The 21,799-nt window shown below is 38.2% G+C and overlaps 2 protein-coding genes across 2 annotated transcripts in view; both read right to left on the minus strand.

Moving 5' to 3' along the window:
* Positions 1-636: 636 nt before the first annotated feature.
* On the minus strand, positions 637-20,071 carry LOC140336952 (uncharacterized). Its single transcript, XM_072420411.1, has 12 exons — positions 20,023-20,071; positions 19,135-19,164; positions 9,236-9,253; positions 8,947-8,967; positions 7,367-7,387; positions 6,176-6,199; positions 5,468-5,497; positions 3,975-4,094; positions 3,225-3,390; positions 2,045-2,193; positions 1,744-1,819; positions 637-1,230 (listed from the first exon to the last, which is right to left on the minus strand). The coding sequence occupies exons 1-12, from the start codon at positions 20,054-20,056 to the stop codon at positions 1,131-1,133; spliced, it is 789 nt and encodes a 262-aa protein (XP_072276512.1). The 5' UTR covers positions 20,057-20,071; the 3' UTR covers positions 637-1,130.
* Positions 20,072-21,101: 1,030 nt separating this feature from the next.
* LOC140336951 (inter-alpha-trypsin inhibitor heavy chain H4-like) overlaps positions 21,102-21,799 on the minus strand; it is a 14,184-nt gene continuing 13,486 nt past the window's right edge. Inside the window, exon 14 of the mRNA XM_072420410.1 lies at positions 21,102-21,260. Within this exon, the coding sequence (XP_072276511.1) occupies positions 21,117-21,260 (144 nt within the window). The 3' untranslated portion in view covers positions 21,102-21,116. The remainder of the gene's footprint in view (positions 21,261-21,799) is intronic.

A 21,799-nucleotide genomic window follows, 5' to 3' on the forward strand; every position in this document is an offset into this window, starting at 1 on the left:
GGGGAAAGCAAAAGAAAAAGGAAAGGAAACAACAGGACAGGAAGGGGACAGAGAGGTAGGGAAAGGAAAGGAAAGCAAAAAAGGAAAAGAAGGGTTGGTAAGGAAAAGGAAAAGAAAGAGAGGAAAGGGAAGGTAAGAAAAGGAGAGGGAAGGAAGGAAAGGAAAGGAAAGGAAGGAAGGGAAGGAATTAAAAAAAGAAAGGTGAAGGGAAGTGGGTGAAGGTGAAGGAAAGGAGTTGACAACATAGTTCAACTGTTCCACCAAACAAATAGTAGCCACTTTATGAAGAATTGTGGTACAAAGCGCAAGGGAAGGGACAGGAAAGGAAGGTGAAGGGAAGAAGGTGACAATATAACATGAACATAGTTCAACTGAATAACCACAAACAAATTAGTTTCAACCTTATGAAGTATTGGCGTACAAGGGGAAGGGAAGTTGAAGGGAAGTAAAGAAGGAAGGTGAAGGGAAACCATCTTATGGAGTATCTTATTACATTACATTTGTTTTTTATTACCTTATTATAACAGAAAATACTTTTCATCAATTAACGGAATTTAAAGGCAGTAGGGGGACCATATACCCTACTGATTACAGCTTTTATATATGTAATGCAAAATGAAAGATAATGACATCCTATAGATTGACACAACTTTCTCAGTTTTAATTGTATACAAAGACATCTTATTGTTGCTATCCTCATACTTTAGATTATTTTTCTACAAATATATATATAGATCTGCTTATAAACTTCACATTTTATGAGAGGATCACATTTGAGGACCTTGGTTGGATATAATGACCTCTTAAGTAGCAGCTAACCAGGACATTTTACAGTTAGGTTGACCATACATGAAAAAACTTTCAATCCCATATTTTTGCAACTTTTGATTGACCTCTTAATAAACTAAATTGAAGCTGCAGTTTGTTGCCTGATTTCAGTTTCTTAGATAACAGATTCATGCTGGTTATTGGAACTCTTGGGTGGTGGATTGGTTGGTTTCTGATTGTTATTTTCCATCACGGGTGCAATCCCTGGTGGATGGATGGCAGTAAAAAGTAAATGAAATTTGTTATATGCATGACCAGCGTAAATATGTAAGATTTTTATGGTACAGTAAAGATATCTGACACTAATTGGTTGCATTAGTTAAATCTTTTTCTTGGACGGAGGTGAAGAGACAGGATCCAGGGTTTTCTGCTTCATATGGGCTGAAGTCACAATCATTAAATCTGGAAGAAAATAAAAAAAGAGCAAATAAAATGTCATCTTGTTAGGGTTTAGGTCTAATTTTATTTGGAATAATAACTTTATTATTCCCCAAATCAAAATAACTAAATGTATATAGATGGTGAATGTGTGTGTGTCATTTCTAACAGTAAATATATTTAACACAATGAAAAAAAACATATCCCTAATAGAAATGTGTTCGCCATTCTTTGGAGGTGGGCAGGGACCTATTCACAGTTCCTCCGGGGCAGAAATTGTTTTGTTACCCTCTAGACCAAAGCTTCTGAAATTGTTAAAAATTTAAACCTGAAGAAAATGTGTCTCATGTACTAATATACAATGATGGGACAGGTCATTATTGCATATATACACTTCTTGTATATTCTTGTACTAAAATTTTTGTTAATTGTCTAAAGTGTAGCAGTTTGAGAGGGTTATATAACAGCATTTTGTGGTACAGCAACACAGAAATCTCCTTTTATAATGATATAATACTGGTGTAACCCATTACTCACCTCTGTGATGGTAATATTGGATCACCAGCAGAATTATTCAAGTAAAATGATGTTTTGTTATTATTTAATAACTGACCTGTAAAACAGAAAGAGATTTTGATTTGATTATTTTGCTTGTATTTGATTATTATGAGAGTTCAGTATTCATACAAGTATACTGTACATAAAAGGAATAATATTTCACAAAACTTTAATACAAAGTTAGGGTAATTCATTTCAATTATATTCCTTTGTGGCTATTATGAAATATATGAAAGTTTTTTTCCCGGAGTTCTGTTTTTTAGTTTTTTCAGTAGCTTACCAATGATCCCACCAATGGTGTGGTTTGTCGGTGAATGCTGCTCTTCTACCGATAATGACAAGCGGAATGTCTGAGCCGTCCTGAAAATGGTGCAATAGACTCCATCGTTTATTATCACCTTTATATTTTCTCTATCTTTCTGCAGAAACCTGAAAAGACATAAAAATAATCTTATGAGCTACGTCTCCTGTCCCTTTCACCTGCGCAACATCTCCAAAATCTGCCCCTACCTGTCCACGCTCTTATCTCTCGTCTGGACTACTGTAACATCCTCCTCTCTGGTATTCCACTAACCCGACTCTCTCCTCTACAATCTATTATGAATGCTGCAGCCAGACTTATCCATCCTTCCCTCCGCTCCTCTTCCACTGCATCTCTTTGTAGTTCTCTTCATTGGCTTTCATTTCACCTTCAAGCTCCTGTGCTTTGTCAAATCCAAGCTCCTGTGCTTTGCCTTCAAAATATCCCTCCACAGCTCTTGTCCCACTTACCTTTCTGACCTCATGGAAAAATCCCCTCCAAGTCTCTTAGCTCCTCCAATGACCTACTAATGACTTCCTCACTCATAACCTCATCACACACACTCCAAGACTTCTCTAGAGCTGCCCCGACTCTCTGGAATGGTCTTCCCGTCCTATTTGGTTTTCTCCTCCTTCTGCACATATTAAAGAGCGCCTAAATTTTATCTTATCAAACATATCTACCCATCTTCTTTTGTATCTTAAACCCTCACTACTTACCCACCATTCCATATCCCCATTGCGTGCTTCTACCCCCACCTCTAGATTGTAAGCTCTTCTGGGCAGGGTCTTTTCCTCCTGTGTCAATGTCTGTGTTTGTCTATTATTTGCAACCCCTATTTAATGTACAGCGCTGTGTAATATTTAATTATGGCGCTATATAAATACGTTTTTATTATTATTATTATTATAATCTGCCACAAACATTTGTATAATTTAGACTTTTGTTCTTATATTTGGCCACTCTCGGGTGAGTGGGGAAGAAAGGCTGAATTCTCATGATGCAATCAGTGATTTCTATGTTTTTTTTTGCATTCTGCCTATCAGAAGGATTAAGAGGATGGAGAGTTTGGGACTTAGAATTTCCAGATGGGAGTTGGAAAATGGCCATTTATATTCCTTAACTGTATTGTGTGCAGAGACTCTTCTTATTCTTTTACCCGTCTAGGTCAAAAGAAGAATTCCAGTTGTAGGTTTTCACATCCAAGCCCTGCGTGATCACCACTTTGTCATCTCTGATTTCTGCTCTTAGTCTCAGCTTACTGTTCAGTAAATCATATCTCCTAAAACTCCTATCATCCGCCAGTCTGCCACTTAATGTGATGCCTGCAGAGAGGGAAAACACAATATTGTATCAGCTGACCATATGAAATGACATTGTAACAAATAGGCTTGGTGTTTGGCTTGGGGTCTGTGTAAAATTTTATCTGAACATTGGTCATGCAGCTACCAAAGCAACCTAAACATTGGGGTCAGCTCCATGAACCAAACAAAGGCAAATTAAACCAACACTTGTATTAAAGCTGCCCAATAAGGACCAGATGGTCAATGGAGGGAAAGGCGCCATTTTCCCCAAACATCATAAAAATGATTGTCTAATTTTACTCTGTAGTAATTCTGGGTGAAGTTGGGTAAAAATTCATATTTTATACATTCCAAAAGCTTAAGATGGCATTCTAAACCAAACGACACCTACAGCTAGGACCCAAAAACAACATTAGGGATCCTGGACATCACATCTATATGTTACTGGTATCAAAAAGTCAAAAGTCATGGCATGATAATTTCACCAATTTTGTCAATGCCCGTTATACTGATCCCTATTGTGCCCAACCAATCTCCTTCTAGAATTCAGGACCATGTCCCCGATAGTATAATAATCCTGCCTCTAACTAAGGAAGACAACTCACCTGTGATGGAATCATGTAGCAGGGTGATATCAGTGTTATTATTATTATCCTGAGAAATATGAAAGCAAATCCTATTGGAGGCTTTGAATCCTCTCAGAAGAACGTGGAATTCTTTACAATCTGGAATTAAGGAAACATGTAAATTAGATATTTAAAACCATCATGTATTCCTTTTTTTACTGTCTCCATATTTTAAGTTGCTCCAGAATCAATGGCATGCATTAAAAGACTTAGTTGGTTGCTGTTTGCCAGTTACAGTTGACCCCATTGGACAGATTTTCCCTCAGTTCTTACCCCTGTTATACCCATAGAAGGAACAAATGGAGCCCATGTCACCAAGATAAAAAGCAATGGACAGCCAAAAACTACATTTTCTAGGTAGGTATTCACACTCTTCACACATTTCCTGTAGTGGTAACATGATATTGTGGCAAATGAAGTGAAGGTAAATTCAACCAGTAAGGATACAGAACCCCTCTAGTGATGGTGACTCCACCATTCTATCTGAATAGGGGAATCAGGACTTCCTTCCTCTTGCCTGGAGGCCCTTCCAGTGATGGTGACCCCTTAATTCTATCTCTATAGGGTGAATGAAAACCGCCATCCCCCTACTGGTGACCCCTCTAGTGATGGTGACCCCACAATTCTATTTATATGAGGATAATCAGGACCTCTTGCTGGTAATTCCTCTAGTGATGGTGACCCCACAACTCTATCTACATAGGGGGATCAGGACCTCCTTCCTCCGACTGGCGACCCCTCTAGTGATGGTGAACCCACAATTCTATTTATATGAGGATAATCAGAACCTTCTGCCGGTAATCCCTCGAGTGAGGGTGACCCGTCCAGTAATATACCCCACAATTAAGTTTTCTTTCCCCTTCGCTCAGACACACAGTTTGCTCATTAACAATCATCAGAACTGAGCATCACCAAATAATTCAGGCTATCATTGTCCCCCCCCTATTATTCTCAATCAGTGCATTGGGCACCTAAGGGCATTATTCTGCATTCAGGAATATTGAACTGCAGTTTCCGCTTGAACCCCCTGACTTCTGATGCTAACCTCAATTCTGCTGCATAATCACCTTGTCCTGCATTGGAGGCCTTCACTCCATCACCAAGAAATTATGCAGCAAAACCAATTATCACCAATATCTTAACATGTAGCGTGCTGTGGACAAGCCTTGGGTGGTGATTGTTGGGTGCATCAATCTGCATTTTACCATTCTAACTTAGTAAATGAAATCCATCAAGTGATGGAAATTTTCCAACATTCAACACCAAATTCTTTCTTCACAAACCAAAAAGTTCAGCCTCCAGTGTGCAGGAATAAATTGTATTTGGCTGTAAATGTGTCAAATCTGCTGTGAAGGGTCACTGACTATATTTTGTGCTCATCTTATCGTCTTGTATTGGGAAACACAGATGTATGAAATGTGCAGGAGAAATCAAACAACCAACAAAAACATGGATAGAACATGTGAGCATACCTCGCACAAGTGGACTGGTCACCATCATTTCTGAAAAACATTTTTTTTTTAGATTAACTGATACATTGAAAACATTTCTGTAACAACATATACTTACACATGGGGAAATTTCACAATGCTGAAAACCCAAACCAATGTTCTGTTATGGAGTTTAGATTCATTCTGAATATAGGCACCTGTTTGTCAATAGAAGCATTCATGCATGACTGGAAACAATGGACATTTAGCCCTCTCGTCCTAGATAGACTTTCCATGTTTTTTTTGTTTTTACCTGTGTATAGGAGACAAGCACCCACTAATTTATTATAAGGAAAGCTAGTAAATAACAGCATGGGTGGCTTAGTGGTTAGCACAGCCTTTGCAGTGCTGGGTCCTAGGTTTGAATCTCAGCCAGGACATTATGGACTTTGTATGTTCTCCCCATGTTTGTGTGCTAGGTGTATGTAAATAATCAAAAAGTGCCAACAAGCCCCCAAATACTTACATTGTGTCTGCTGAATGCCAGAAATGCAATGCTAGTGGTCACTTATGACTACTACATTCAAAATGTAAAAGTAGCAGTCAAGGTCTTGGAAGCAAAGCCTACTGATCAAGATGGTGGCCTATGGCATTCTCCACTCTCACAGACAAATCCTAACTGGCTATCATCAGGCTGATTGCAAGATAATAAATTAGGAGCTAACTTTATATGAACAGTGTTGTACCTACCTTCACCAGTATCCTCATAATTTACTGAAAGAAACAGAGTTGGACAGTTAGTATGAAAACAGAAACATTCCCATTGAGTTCAACATTAAAAGGAACCCACATCTGAATAAAGGCATGGGATCTGCCATTGCCAAGCTGACTTTTTGGTGATGCTGCATGTTCCCGAGCAGTTTTTTTTTTTTCTTTGTGCCTAAATATGCCAGAATTGTACATCCTGTCTGATTGATTATAACCCACCATGTATTCTGGAATGTGGGCTCCCTATGTAGGCATCATCGTTAATACAGCAATGGGAGCAGAGGATTTTAGGATACTTTTACCCACGTGACATCAGGACTTTATAAGGATAATGTGGAAGTAAAGCACCTGGGTCCAAGGTAGACAATGGCTACACCAGTGACCTGATAAGTCCACAATACACCAGGTGGAATAACAGTAAAGCACACATCATCATCCACTCTGAAATGTACCAAGTATATAGGCCACCATTTATTTCCTTTTTTTTATAATATCTTTTTATTGTAGGCAAGACAATACAAAACAAATACAGTAAAAAAAAAAAAAAAAAGAGTGCAACCAAGACATACCGTACAATCAGGTACAAAATACAAAAGAGAAGAAACAGGATGTTGTACAAAAAGACCCTAACGTGAATAGCATAAAAGCATTCCGCATCCAAAAAAAACTACGAACAGAAATGATTTACCGCAGATATGAAATACATCCTGAAATATTGTCTTTGACCCTTAATTTTTAAATTTTTATAAAAGTGACGAAATATACATAGAAAGATTAGAAAAATAACCATATAACGGGGGGACAAAACCAAGTCCCATAAACTAAGGTATACCCTTGAACAATGGGTATACCTTAATTTACAGTGGACTGTTCTAGCCGCCTTCCTAGAAATCGCATTACAAAATAAAACATAAAAGATAATAAGATTGTTAGATTTTATCCCCCTCAGGAAACCATGCACCCTTATATCAAACAGATCTCTAATTAGTTGCTCCCAAAGCTCTCATGTCATACCAGATCGTGTGGCCAAAGGTTTCTATATTATCATGAAGCTGAGATGGAGACAATGAATGCTTATTTACTTATTATCAGGAAGGGGAGATCAGACATATCCAGTGTTATCTAATGAATCCCCATTTTTTCGGGGGGAGAAGGATAAAAATGAATACTCACATTCTTCTGCATCATAACCCACTGCAAGAAACAAAGATTCAAAGGTTACAGAAAATGATACACAGAGGGGAAATAGGCAACATTGGAGCCAACATGACAAACAATACTTTTGTTTTTAAAGAACAGAAGACATTTAGGGATGGAGCCCGAAAGGAGTATTGGGTGAAATTATTTCTAAACCAGACCATATGATCTGTAGGATTTATCCAACGTAATTCTACACACACGTTTTATGCACGTATACCTAATTATTTATTATAGTTGGCTTATATTCATTTTTATTAATTCATTCATTATGTTTCTTTTTTTTTATCATATATTTATAATGTATTTTCTATGCACTTTCTAGGCTCTTTTCTTGTTTTGTGATATATTTACTCCCTGTATAAGAATTTCCCTTTATCTGGTAGTTGGTGCAATCTAGTGCTCTATTTGTAGTATTACATGTCTAGTGTTAATGACTTTTGCCTGTGATATTTTTATGATAACTGTATCATGGGTTTAATATTAAAGCCCAATACATTGCTAAATAAAACAAGGCCAAGGCCAGGTTTAGATGGTGTTATTGATGCCCGAGAATATGTCACTAGAGTTCATTTTTTTTTGCTTTTTTTTGAGGGGGAGTTGCATACTACAAGGCTGCCTTTCCTAACTTTAAGTAAAAAACTTCCTACATAAATCGCAACTATGTAGTGGGTAACTAACCTAGTAGTGGTGGGGGAAAAACAAGCATCTCTGGCTGCAGTGCTACACCCCCCCTTGGTATTTCCTTTCTGTGACTAGAAGTCCTCAAGCCAGCAGAAGATATAGGACAGGGGTGTCAAACTCAAATACACAGAGGGCCAGAATTAAAACTTAGACAAGGTCGCGGGCCAACCTTGAAATTTATTGAAAAAATTGAGGAAGTTTTTCCTTCTCATTAGATATAAAACTTTGATGCGATCACGACTGGTATCACTTGGATAACAGCAGGCTATGCACAGCCTGAAACACGGCTATATGACACAAGGCCATGGGTCCCCCCTGTAACTCCAAAAGCCTCCAAAAGCGCTGCTACTAAAATTCCCGCCATTACTTACGTATATAAAACAGTCCAATGTGGTGCCACACATAGACAGAGAGTCCGCTGGTCTATAGACGCAAGTGATGCCGGGAATTGCAGTAGCGACGCTATTTCAATGCAGCAGGAGGCCAGCTGCAATTCATATTGAGGCTTTCATTTGGGGGCAAAAAAAAAAGGACTTTGACACCCCTGACGTAGGATAGCCAATGAGTCCATGAATCAGTTGTCACCCCTGCTCCCTGCACTTACACAAATCAGCACTCCCTGAATCACTGATTACCACCCAATGTTGAAGAAGAATAAATAGGACCCTGAGTGTCACATGACCAAAAGACAAGCATAAAAATAGCATAAAATACACAGGGAGAAAAGAAAGAAAATAGGAGAGGAGGAGCAATCTGGGGAATGAAGAGTCTGCAGTAGGAACATGGAAAAACGTTTCTATCTATTTCTTTCATGACAGGTGCACTTCACTTATTCAATATAATAATGAAAAGTAGAAAATCATCTGTTTTACCGTAGTAATGGGAATCCATACCTGCACAAAAAAAAAGAGAGAATTAAATAACTAAATGAGCTGATTTGCTTGGCTCTCTGTTATAAGCCGGGGGGGGGGGGGGGGGCTGGTGTAGCCAATATTAAATTCTGCTTACATTGTAACAGATTTGGTGACAACAGATATTTTGTATAACCAGAGAACCTCCAAGTGGCCAAATTCCCTGGCAGACAATCCTCCCCCTATTGTCAGATTATTTCCTTTTACTAACTTTATAATATCAAAATATTGAAATGAACAAAAAACTTACTTGTTTTGCTCGGTGGAACTAAAAAAAAACATAAAAGAAAAAATGATTAGGGTGAATGGCATTCAGTGAGAATTGTATGTGTTGGCCAGTTTACAATATTTTAAACCCTGGAAACTACGTTTGTGTTTTTGTTTAATACACCTTTGTTGTATTGTAGTGTTGGTAGTCACTGACTGTAACTCAGAAGATCTACCAATCTAATATACATAATATTGCCTAAGGTCGTCTTTGTTTTGGGGAAGTCGGGAGGAAATGTACCTACCAGTATGTTTTTGAAGTGTGGTGGAAACTGGAGTGTCCTGGTGGAACACCATGCACACACATGGAGAACAAACTCCATGCAGATCATGTTCTGGTTATAATTCAAACCTGGGACCTGACAACTACAGGGCTAACCTCAAAAACTTATCACAAGCAACGTTTTTGGGTCCTCGATTGCCCCCATTTTGGGAGGGGCAGAGACACAAACTACTGGAGGAAATCTCCCTATTGTGGTAGGGGCATAGACACAAACTACTGGGGGAAATCTCCCTATTGTGGGGGGCATAGACACAAACTACTGGGGGAAATCTCTGCATTGTGGGAGGGGCAGAGACACAAACTACTGGGGGAAATCTCCCTATTGTGGACATACCATATGTAACCAGGAAGCACACAAAGAATAGTGCAGCATTATTTCTTTATAAAAGATAGGTTCATTGCACAGTATTTATATACAATATGTGCTATTACACTACAGTAATATAAAGCTTTACATGAACACATATATAAAAGGAACAAATAACTGTAAAAGTTTTCAGAAAAACAGATATTCATTTCTGCCACGTATCAAAGGCTTTATGAAAACTAATGATTTACTATCACCCCAGTTAAAAACAAATATTCATTTTTCAGAGAAGAAAAAAAGGCTGCCCTTTGCCTGGCTGTTCACCATTGATTTAATACCCCTGAAGGTTTCCTTTCTATAGAAGCACTTTTTTCCCTTTGGCCATCTGCTGAGGGCTGTGACGACAGTAATACATCACTGACCATGAGCCGCTCCTCAGCGGGGCCCGCCACTGCAGGAGGATGAGAGCGCTTTGACAATAGTTTGTCACACAGAGCTTGGGGCGCAAAGGCCATTGCGCAATATATACCAAAAAATACACAAAATAAAATACAAATCACAGGAAGTAGTAATGGCATGTATGATATTTCAACCCAAGCGTGAGGTTTTGGGTAGTAGCCTTCGTGAATTTGTATGTCTTGAAAGTCTGTAAAACATACAAACACAAGCATTGGCTTATTCAAAAAAGATGCCCAACAAAACTTATATAAAGAATAAACCAATACCCAGGGAAAGGTCTTTAGTGCCCATGGGCAAACACTGTGGGGATCATTATATACAATAATCAAGGTTAACAGATGGTTAACAGATACGACAAGTCCACCCTGACCAGCCAGCCTAATGCATGTAGGATCTCTTCCCTTCAAACATTATGAAGTGACACTGACCCATACATGTCTTACATACAGAAAATCAGTTTTGGGAAAGCCAAGTCCAAGTTGAGAATACACAACTTTTTGTATAAAAGTGTTTTCTAGATTTGTGATAAACCTGACCTTGTGCAATGTTTATTGCAGGGGTCCCCAAGCCCTAGTCGTGGTTGTCTGTGGGCAGTGGTCGGATTGTGTCTCTGGACACGTCCCGTCCAATCATCCATCTCAGGCTTAGACCTGTAATAGGAGAGTGGGCTGGTTCTGGCATTATGATGATGGGGGAAGTGTCTACACATTTAAGTGACACACGGCTCCCCTCTCATGCGTGGTCCTAAGTCCCTGAACTCCACAAGGTTCTGGACCACTTTGAATAAAATCTTTGTCTACTGCAAAAAAAAACTACTTTATTGAACCTTTCTCTACTTAGAAGTTCTTTCTCTTTGAAATGAGAGGAGTTGGCCAAAACCAAGTCTTGTAGGGATCTGGGGGTAATAATATCCACGTTTGGACCCAACATACAGTCAATGGGCTTCCTATACATATCTATAATACGTTAATGATATTTGATATCACAATTACATCCAACAATGTATCAATGTAGAGCTATCCATCAATATGAATTTATTGTTGGATGGCAATCATCCAAATATTTATCAAATTGCAAAGAAGTCTGCTCTGTGCTATGCCAGATGAAGTATACATCATCTATCTACCTGACTCATGGGCCAGGTTCATAGCATGTAAGTATACCCATGTTTCCTTAATGTTGGCAATAAGTACAGGGTAAATTTGAGCCCATTGCTGTATCTTGTTCCTCTTCATAAAAGTATCCATAAATATTATCCATAAATATAAAAAACAATTTCCAGCAACTTTTGAAGTAAAGCCCCATAATATGGACACAGAACAGGTAATCTACAGTGGTAGAGTCATTCAGCCTGAAGCTGTTTAGTATGTAATAAATGATTCAGAAAATAAGTTTAACTGAGGGCATGCTGGTTACCCCAAACCACAGAGGTTGGATAAGGAGTACATATAAAGGTTGGAAAATTAATCAAAACATTATTCCTATCAAACTCTGCAAGGTTAAATAAAGGCATTGGACAATCGGCCCCACTATTACAGTCCAATCAAATCAGTAAAACAAATCAGAGGCTTCCTCTTCTCCCCAATGATCTCCTATTGTTTTTTAGATCATTTCATTTCTGTTTCTCTTCTCTATGCAAATTGCTTTGTCTCAGTTTGTAGTTCTGATGCCAGTGTAAATATATTTTACCCCTCTGCATCAATTTTGTATATACTTCCACCATAAGTGGTGTCCACTGGCTCAGTATACAGAAAATTGCCAGTAAATTGCCAATAGTTCATATTAACTAATGCTGGATTCATAGAACAATTTTTGTTTTTAGAAATGACTATAAGCTTCAATTCTATAAAACTGCTCTAATTCAACATCAAGTTCTTACGTGTCCCCCAAAATAAGAACCCTTATGGTTTGACTTATTTCTTCCGTGAGATGGTACTTTTATTTGGATGGGGTCTCCTGCTAGTTTTGCAGGTCCATTGGATCCTACAAATAAAACAGGCTGTGAGGATGTGGAGAACACACTAACATGGAATTGTGAATTGTTGTCACTCATCTCTATTCATTCTATGTGAATCTTTCCATCTATACTTACTTTTCCTTTATAATGCAGAGAACCTTGCTTAATTGTATCTAATTTATTAGTAGCATGTACTATTTACTTATCAATATCTCAATAAGTATTTTGAGTTTTCAAGAACCTTCCAAGATCCTCAGCACCTAAATGTGAACCCACTCTAGTAAAAAGGGGGTTCAATCGCCCCCTGTAGTTCTTGTACCATTAGTATTATAAGATCCAGACTGAATTTATTTAAGACCATAAACCAGTTGACATGAAATGTCATTAAATGGATGTGCTTTGGATCCATTTGACATTTTAAATATCCAAGTAAGGGAATGTAATGTGTATTACACTACTTGCCTAATTTGAATGGGTGCTGCAGATTTGGATATACAATGTATTTATTCAATAGTAAAGAGGATTTCCTTCAAATCATTAAACCATTTTGTCTACTTCCACCTGACTTGAAGCTTGAATTTTGTCATATTAGTTATATTAGTAAGTGAATTATTATCAGAAAACAGCATTGCACAGAGAAAGATTGCAGAGACCTATTAGAGATACAATCGTAGTGCAAAGGGTCTGCACACCATGCCAAGGTTATAATCAAGTTCAAACCATAATCAATTAGCAATGGGTGTTAAAATCTTAAGAAAAAAGGTTCTATCTTACAGACCTGAAAAAATTAGGTTTATCAAATCGAAGAAGAACGACAAAGAAAACTGATTACCACTGCATCATTTCTTTATATAATTAAATTATTCAATTACACAATTTATATAAGCAGTTAGTTTACATTACAGAATGCACAGCATAGCATGAAAATACATTACAGGAATACATGATACAGTAATGATTTCCTCCCTTCATAACATTGCTTTTTGTTAGGGTTGTTAGGGTTGCCATTCTCCTACCTTAGTTGTCAGAAGATCAGTTTGAATGGTGCATTGTATACATTATGATGGGAATGTATATGTATCTACATAGGTGTACTGGTACTAATATGTACTCCTAAAAAGACTTCAATGTAGCCAGGTTAAAATAGGCAGCATAGTGGACTAATTTGGAAAATCTGTAATTTCTAGGAATGTAATGTGATGCACATAGTGAAATTTATTATACCAAGGTCACTTACAGTGCACAGATTTGTGCAGGGTAGCAACTGTATTGAAGTCATCACTCTTCTCTTCTCTTTCTATTCCATTATCTCCTCTCTCCCTCTCTACCCCCTCTATCTCCTATTCTCTTCTCCCTCTGCTATGTCCTTTCTCTCCCCCTTCACTTCTCTTCCCCATCCATCTCTTCCATCTCTCTCTCCCTTTTCCCACCTTCTCTCTACCTTCTTTCTCGCTTCCTCTCACTGTCCCCCCTTTTCCTTTTTTCTTATTTTTCCCCTGTCCCTCTTTCTTCTCTTTTTTTCTTTCTTCCCCTCTATTTTATCTCCCCCCCCCCTTCTTCTTTTCCATTTCATCTCTTCATCCTTCTTTACTGAAATATGGATCAGATGAAGGTAAGTCATGTATTCCAATGATACTTACCTATCCATTAAATGCAATCGGGACATGTTCAGTAGTATGCCTGACTGTGTTTATATCAATTATCTGTTTGGCTAATATGCTGCAGTGTTTCAACATATCAACCCTTTTATTTTACCTGGTACTTTTAAATACAGGATATTGTTTATGTTGGGAATAGTTTAATATGCCAATTAATGCCTTTGTATGTTTTACAAAAAAAAAGATACAACATTCAAAGGAAAATTTATCAAAATCCATTCCTAATAATATACCATTTTTTGATTTTTGTGTTTTTTTATTACCCTGTGCAGGTGAGAACAGCATCGTAAAAGGGGGTTCTTTCTCCCCGCAAAATCTTCCCATGTATTTGATTTCCTTCCTCTCAGTCATGGTTTTGGTAAATACACGATTTGCATGGTGCATTATATACATTCTGAAAATGTGTTTCCATATTTTTGGATAGATATCTGCGGATTATGGAATCTATGTAATCAATTAACTTTTTACGTATGGAAATGATGCAGCAATAATCTGTTTTACACATATTGGTTTTGGTTCTGTACGGTAGGGACTTTTTTTTAGGATTTTTGCACTCATTTATATGTGATGTTGGTTAGCCGTTGTATTTTGTGCCAATATGTGCTAACCCTTATATTAATATTTTGTATTTCCTTGCACTGGTCTCAGGTCTTTGCACTCTGTTCTCTGTGCAATGTTGTTTGTAGATTGTAACTTACTTACTAAGAAGTTGGTCAACATCATTAGTGGATAGCTGATTTTTTGATTTGGACACTTGTGGGGGAAGTCTCCCCATTGTGGGATAGGCAAAGACACAGAATACTGGGGAAACTTAAAACACAATAAATCGCAAAAGCAAACCAAAGAAACAGATTACTGCAGCATCATTTCTTTATTTAAGTAAGGTAATTGATTACACAGTATCCATAAGCAGTAGGTGTGCACTACACAAATATACATAAAATATGCACATATATTATATAATAATAAAAACAGTGAAACTATCCAGAAAAAATGGATACACATTTCCAGCATGTAAATAATGTGCAAGGCAAATCTATGATTTACCAATATCTCAGGTGAGGGGAGAGAACACCAACAAACAGCAACTTTTCAGAGAAGAAAAACTCTTTGTCAAGCTGGTATTAATTGATGTGATACCCCAGAATGTGCCCTTCATATACAAGTACATTCCCCCCCCCACCAGCTGTTAAGACCTCAGCATGATGCATCTTGTGAAGTCTGTGTAACATCATTGCCCATGAGACGCTCCCCGGAGGGGACAACCTCTGCAGACGGATGGGAAACTTTCAACAACTGTATTTTGTTACACACAGCACGAGTTAGGGGCACAAAGGATATTGCACAACATATACCAAATAACACACAAAATAAAGCACCAAGCAGAAGGTATATTAGCAGAGGTAAATGGTAGTTGACTCCACTCATGGGTAGTGTCTTTATATCATCTGTAAAACATACAAACACATTTATTGGCATATTCAAATAGTAGGCAACAGACACTATATACAATTTTTACCAATAAGCAGGTAAATGTGTTTGGGGCTGGCTATGGGGATTTGTATATAAAAAAACAGGTATGACCAGATAACGTCAACAAGGAGAAACAATGCCTGATTGGGGGGAATACAGCAATCGTGCAGCTCCTTGCGCCCCAGCTTAGAGACAACCATCACAACAAAATAAGGAAAAGAAAAGCGCACCAACCTTGTGCAAAAAGGTCACTTTAATAGGCAAAAGAATAAGTAACTCAATACACTCACATTTGCATATATTGCATAAGGCTAATTTTTGGCCTGAAGCCCAAATCATCCCTACATGGCTCTGAACCGATGGCTATTCCAACATTTGTGATGCTGCCTTTCTTTTCATGTGTGAATCAACATTTTTGGAAGTGCTGCTGACTTTTTATTTCTCTGCTTTATTGCTGATCCCATTTGCATTATCCCTCAGCTGGCTGCGAGTTTGGACTTTGCGGCTTAGAAATGATTCTGACCACAGATAAACCTTTTACATTTTATAGATCTGTGAGCACACTGAGTTACTTATTCTCTCACCTCCTAAAGTGGCTTTAATGCACTAGGTGACAGATCACTTTCCAGCATAATTTAATGATCCTGTTGAGGTTTAATTAAATATTTAAGTATTGCTGGAATACATGATTGACCCCCAGCAGATCTAAATTTCATTAACTATTTTCTACTATAAGAGAATGACTGGTGCAATAACACTGTTTCTCAGTTGAGGTAATACATTGCAATCTGTACAACCAGTGGCTCAAATTTAGCATTGAGGTACTCTAACCTGTCCTTGGCCAACGTCAATGAAACATAGGAATATCATCATGTGTGGCCCATGTAAACATGTAATAATCTGAGTCAGGTATGCAGACAAAACGTCTTCACCTGGCATAGCAAAGTGCAGACCGATTTGCAATGTAAAAATATTTTTGATAATTGCCACCCAATGAGATGTATTATCTTGTGACAAACAATTGCAACAGGCTTTAAAGAATTTTGCTAAGGAATGATATTATTTCCAACTTTTAGAAGTGTTATTGCACCTTTGATTGCAGGATCCAAGGATATAATTTCAATGAGATGTTCAATGCACAAGGCATTCATAGTAATGGCTGTTTACTGATATTTGGATCTGATGGGGGTAAGTTATGTATTCCGTCAAAGCTTATCTATACTACTGTATATCATCAGATGCCATTGACACATGCGCATACATAGCGATCCACAAGTTACAGGGAAAGGTATTTCCCACAAGCACTCTCAAAGTTTCTTTAAACCCTAATTGATGTCAAACTCAGTGCTATTGGGGAAAATGTCAATCTAGGTCAGCTGTTCATGTCAATATCAGACTCAGTAGGGTATGCATTCCTGGGGTCACTGTTCATAATGTAGTCTTGTAATAAGGGGGAAACACCACTTATATCTGTACAGTCAAAAATGATCCTATCCACATTTTAGCCAAATGCCCAACTAATAACGTAATTTGTTCCCTCAAGCTCCCTTGTGACCTGGGTTACATTAGCGAGAAGTTGCATGGAATTAAAAAGTACTAAGGATAACCACACAGTGAAAGTCTTTACCAGTTGTGAGAGTTTTTGGGAGGCAAAGTCACCCTTACTGGCACTGAAAGGATCAAAAGTCCAAAAAGAAGTGGTGATCTGCCAGGACTGACATTGCAGCATGAGAACATTTGAATAAAAATTGGATATAACCTGAACAAGCTATGTGACCTTACTGTGGTTCCATTACCAATAACCAGGTAAAGGTCTTTGGCTCTGCCTACAGTGATCTTTATGTACAAATTTTCTATTTCGAAAAACATTTACATTTTGATATGATTTTATAAACGTTATGTTTTAATTTTTTTTAAATAAAGAATTTGTTGTAACTGTGATTTCCTTAGACTGGATTTAAAAAAAAATATGTTATGAGTTCCAAGGAATCTTTTGGGTTTGTACCATAAGGGGAAGTGATATTGTTCAGCCATAAGGGAAATGTTTTTATGTATTCATTGCATGTAAAACATAAAAAGAAAAAAAAAAAGCATAAAAAATCATTAGAGAACTACTTGGCAAAGGGTTTTCTTTACCTCTAACAAAATAAACCAATGAACTTATTTATATAAATAAATGATGCAGCAGTGATTTATTTTATTTCTATTTGTTACATTTTTTAGTGTATTTATAAAGCAGAGAATATGACATTCACTAAAACATTTTCTGGTGGAGAATTAATAACTTATATTGAAAGCATATGAACTTGGAACATTCTTCACCAGAAGTGGTCAAATATTCTATTTACCTGGTCAAATATACTTTGCTCATTTGTAATTGTGTACTGTTCAGCCAATCCAGCAAGGGAGCAGCCAGGGACAGGTCTCCTCAGTTGCCGTTTTACAGCATTGGCTGAACACAATGACAAGAACTCCACTCAGCTGCTCTCCTGATATTGTTTAGCCCAGAGTTTATCAAGCTTTTTTATTTGGGGGAACCCTTAAAATAACTTTCAGGTCTTCAGGGAAGCCAGACTATAATTACTATATCCACAGCTCACAGTAAATTAGAGTGGTGGTCAGTAGGAAGAATGTCTCTTACATTGCTAGTCATTGAGAAGAATGTCACCCTTACAGATAGCCAAAAAGATTATTGGTGTCAATGATAACTGATCTGAGAAGCATCAAATCAAATCAAATTCAAAATCTACAAAATTGGCAACTACTAAAGGTGGTGAAAGGAGCTCTGCGCAGCTGAGCAGAGATCCTGCAGGGACAGCTGGTGATGAGATTTCATATTTGGATATTGCTATCCCTACAAAGAACTATTTATAAAAAAAGATTAGCAAAGCAGTGTTCAGTTGTGTGGTAAATCTAGGGACCTTACTGGGAAAGGAAATGAGGTACTATGTCCCCAAGGTGAGGGGTGGATATCTGGGGCCTCCTAATAAAGGGGATCTCCAGATTCCTATAGGCTCTCTGCTTGCAGACCTTTACAACACTGAGGTTGTTTTGGGCATGAGGCCCTCTCCCCTTGCTATTGATGGGGGCAGACCAGTGTCTGGTTTGCTAAAAGAAGGTTGGCTACATACTTTTTGCCTTCTTCCTTCTTAAGCATGCCACTTTTCCTTTTTGGATAAAGGGGAATACATGCATGTTCACTGCCCCCATTTCCTATGCATGGAAAGTCCTATTAAAGTGTCTGGTTTTAATAATATGGTGACACCACCTTGGTCTTTGATAGGTAAAATATGTGGTGGTTATTTTTTTATTCGAAAAAATTAAATAAAATAAAAACCTGTATGTGGACCCCACTAATTTCGGAACCCTTTATTAGGTTTGGGACCATCATGGAAAGATGTCACCAGCTGCCCCCTGGCTGGATTGGCTGAACACAATGACAGGCGCTCTGTCATCAAACAGTGGCCTGCTATACGCATTCATGAGCAATGAATCAATAGCAATGTATAGCATAATCAAATTCAAACACAAAGTTCTGATCTGTGGTTGGAATAGCCACCTCCATTCGGAACTCTCTGAACACCTCTAATAAATACAGAGCCACCAGTACTTTGTTCTATGAGGACCCAAAGGAAGAGCTCAATGGGAGAAATACCCAGCCAATAGAGGGCGCTCTGCTCCATGAACCACATGATACAACACAAGCAGTTAACAACATTACTACAGGGAAACCGTAGATACTCACCCCTATTATTAAATAAATACAATGTAGGGTCTAAAAGATAAAAAACATAACAAATCAATACATGGTTCAAACATTATCTAGCTGATGGCAATGATATCATTTGTTTATGTGGCTATGTGCTTTTAACAACCAATCAGATATTTCTAGTACAGATTGTAGAATGAAAAGAAGGAACAACCCTCCTTCTCTGTCTCCCTTTTCCCTCCCTCCCTCTCCACCAACTCTCCCCCTTTTTCTCCTCACTTTTTCCCCACTTCTCTCCTCTCTCCCCCTCTCTCTCCTTCTGCTCTCTTTTGTCCTTGTGGAGCAGTATACATGGTGCGTTTTGTGTGTCAGCGTCAAAGGTTATTATTAGTTGGGGAGTAGGGGGGCACCACAAGCTAGCTGGCCTAGGGGAACAAAAAGTATAAATCAGACCCTGCTGATCCCACTTACAATACTGATCAAGAAATCTTGAGATTACAGACCACAACTCTTCACTGGTCACACACTTGTTCCAATTCAGTCACTCACATGACAATGAAACATGATTGTGGGTGATAACATGGGGGTCAGGGGTAATCTATTCCATCTATTTAACTGCATCCCCAATGAAATCTGTCCAGCAATCTAACTTTATTAATTGACTTAATCACTGCTGTACTCACCATTCGAATCATCCACATTTAAAAAATTAAACGAGAAAGAGAGATACCTTTCATTCCATATCCATGATGCAATTTTACCAATATTATGTGTTAAATATTTCAAAGGATTCCATCAGTGGACGATAGAGGTGCTGGATAAGGTTTGCAAGAATAATAATAGCTTTTTGGCAAACAATTTGGAGGTGTGAAATGATGATCATAAGAGATGAAAACATATACAATATGCAAGATGGAGCCTTACCAAATATTTCCTCATCCTGATCTGCAAGAAACATAAAGTATTCAATATTAATTTATTGTCTGCAGTGCTGTACAGAGAACACTGAGCAAGTCCCACGAGCCTCTGTAAAGAGGAGCTGATGCCCTAATGTCCCCCCATGGTCACACACTATTATTATACATTTACATAGCTCTGACATATACCGCAGTGCTGTACAGAGAACACTGAGCAAGTCCCAGCTATGGAAGTTGATGCTGAAACACTTCTCTCTGCCAGACAATGACTGCAGATCCTAACAGAGAGCAATATAATGCCCAACATGCACCCAACCTGTGTACCTGGTCCCCTTCTGACTAATGTGTGAATAGAGGGAACCTACACCAACAATACTGACCGACAATAAGTGTAACGCTTTTATTCTCCAGAGGGCCAATGCCACCCTGGTTCCCAAGAATACTGCTCCCCTATATAGCAAGTGTTTCTGAACAGGCCATTGAAGCTCCATCCTTGAATTGTTAGATGCTTTAAGAGGTGCACAAGAATTCTAAAAATGGCAGATGCTTGCTAAGGGTTACATAGACAAAAATAGGTAAGGTTCCATCTGCAAAGATAGATTGTCTCCAAAGAGACCTACATGAGAGCAGAATGTTAAAGCAGAAATAAACTAAAACAGTTACCAGGTGGCTGAGCTAATTGATAAAAGACACTTTGTAAAAATAAAGCCCGGGCTTCTGGTGGCTTATTGCTTCAGCTCAATACTGCATGGTGCATGCAATGTGTAGAGTGGAGCTGCATTCTGTGTGTGACGGTACTGAATACAGAACCAGCCACCAAGGGCAATGTAACTCCTGCACATGCACAGTGGCCAAACAATGGCTGAAGATGATCTTTGTTGAGCCAAATGTCTGCCCTGGAAATGCCATCTGCACACAGGTAAGCCAGCTATGAATTCTTGCTGATTGTGGCAGAAGCTCACCACCCACAATTCTACAATTCTTCTTTATTGCTCAGTAAATCACTGAACACTCTATTTGTGGGTCAATGGAAACAGCACTCCCGGGAGAAACCCTTCCAGTCCCCCTGGGAATGTTTTCCTCATCCAGAATGTAGATCACTTACTGTTCGGTCATAAGTTGTTCTATGGTGATGTACGCCCACAGCCTCTCTATAAAATCTCCGAATATATAAAGCTGTTCCTTCTCCACCTCTTCCTCTTCATTTATATTCATTTCCATTTTTACTGAAAATGGTTCGGACACCTTTGTGGAAAGAAAACAGCTCAGTGGAATAGTAATTTAAAAAACTCCAGATTTGCTGGGGAAAACAAAATTCTCCCGAAGCCATCCACATACATTGCAAGCTTCTTTGTAAAGACAATGTTTTTATTGATGTCAGTGACATACAGGACCGGTATAGACCTATCCCCCCACTTGTTTGGAACATACTGCAAATACATACTGCAAATTCCAAAAAAACAAAAATGAGATGTGCTTTTATGGCTCAGGTGTAGGCAACATTTTTAGAAAGGTGATCATGGGCTTTAGGATGGCTAAAAAAATCAGAAAAGGCTTTGAGAAACTGATAATATATTTCTTGAACTTAGTCTGCTCTGGTCTGCCACTGAGCCCCAGTTATTGTTCATTAGGTTATTAATATTATTATTATTATACACTATTTATATAGCGCTGACATAATGTGCAGCGCTTTACAAAGTCCATATTCATGTCACTAGCTGTCCTTCAAAGTAGCTCACAATCTAATGTCCCTACCATAGTCAAATGTAAATAACCCCCCTAGC

This window comes from Pyxicephalus adspersus, chromosome 8, assembly GCF_032062135.1.
Source record: "Pyxicephalus adspersus chromosome 8, UCB_Pads_2.0, whole genome shotgun sequence".
NCBI lineage: Eukaryota > Metazoa > Chordata > Amphibia > Anura > Pyxicephalidae > Pyxicephalus > Pyxicephalus adspersus.

What these genes read in the sequence shown, in the direction of transcription:
- LOC140336952 (XM_072420411.1), bottom strand. Translation starts at nt 20,056, where the DNA reads ATGTTTCTTGCAGATCAGGATGAGGAAATATTTG. An exon ending in TCAGGATGAGGAAATATTTG is followed by an intron (nt 19,165 to 20,022) that starts GTAAGGCTCCAT and finishes TTTATCTTTTAG; the next exon opens with ACCCTACATTGTATTTATTT. An exon ending in TTATGAGGATACTGGTGAAG is followed by an intron (nt 5,498 to 6,175) that starts GTAGGTACAACA and finishes AATGTTTTTCAG; the next exon opens with AAATGATGGTGACCAGTCCA.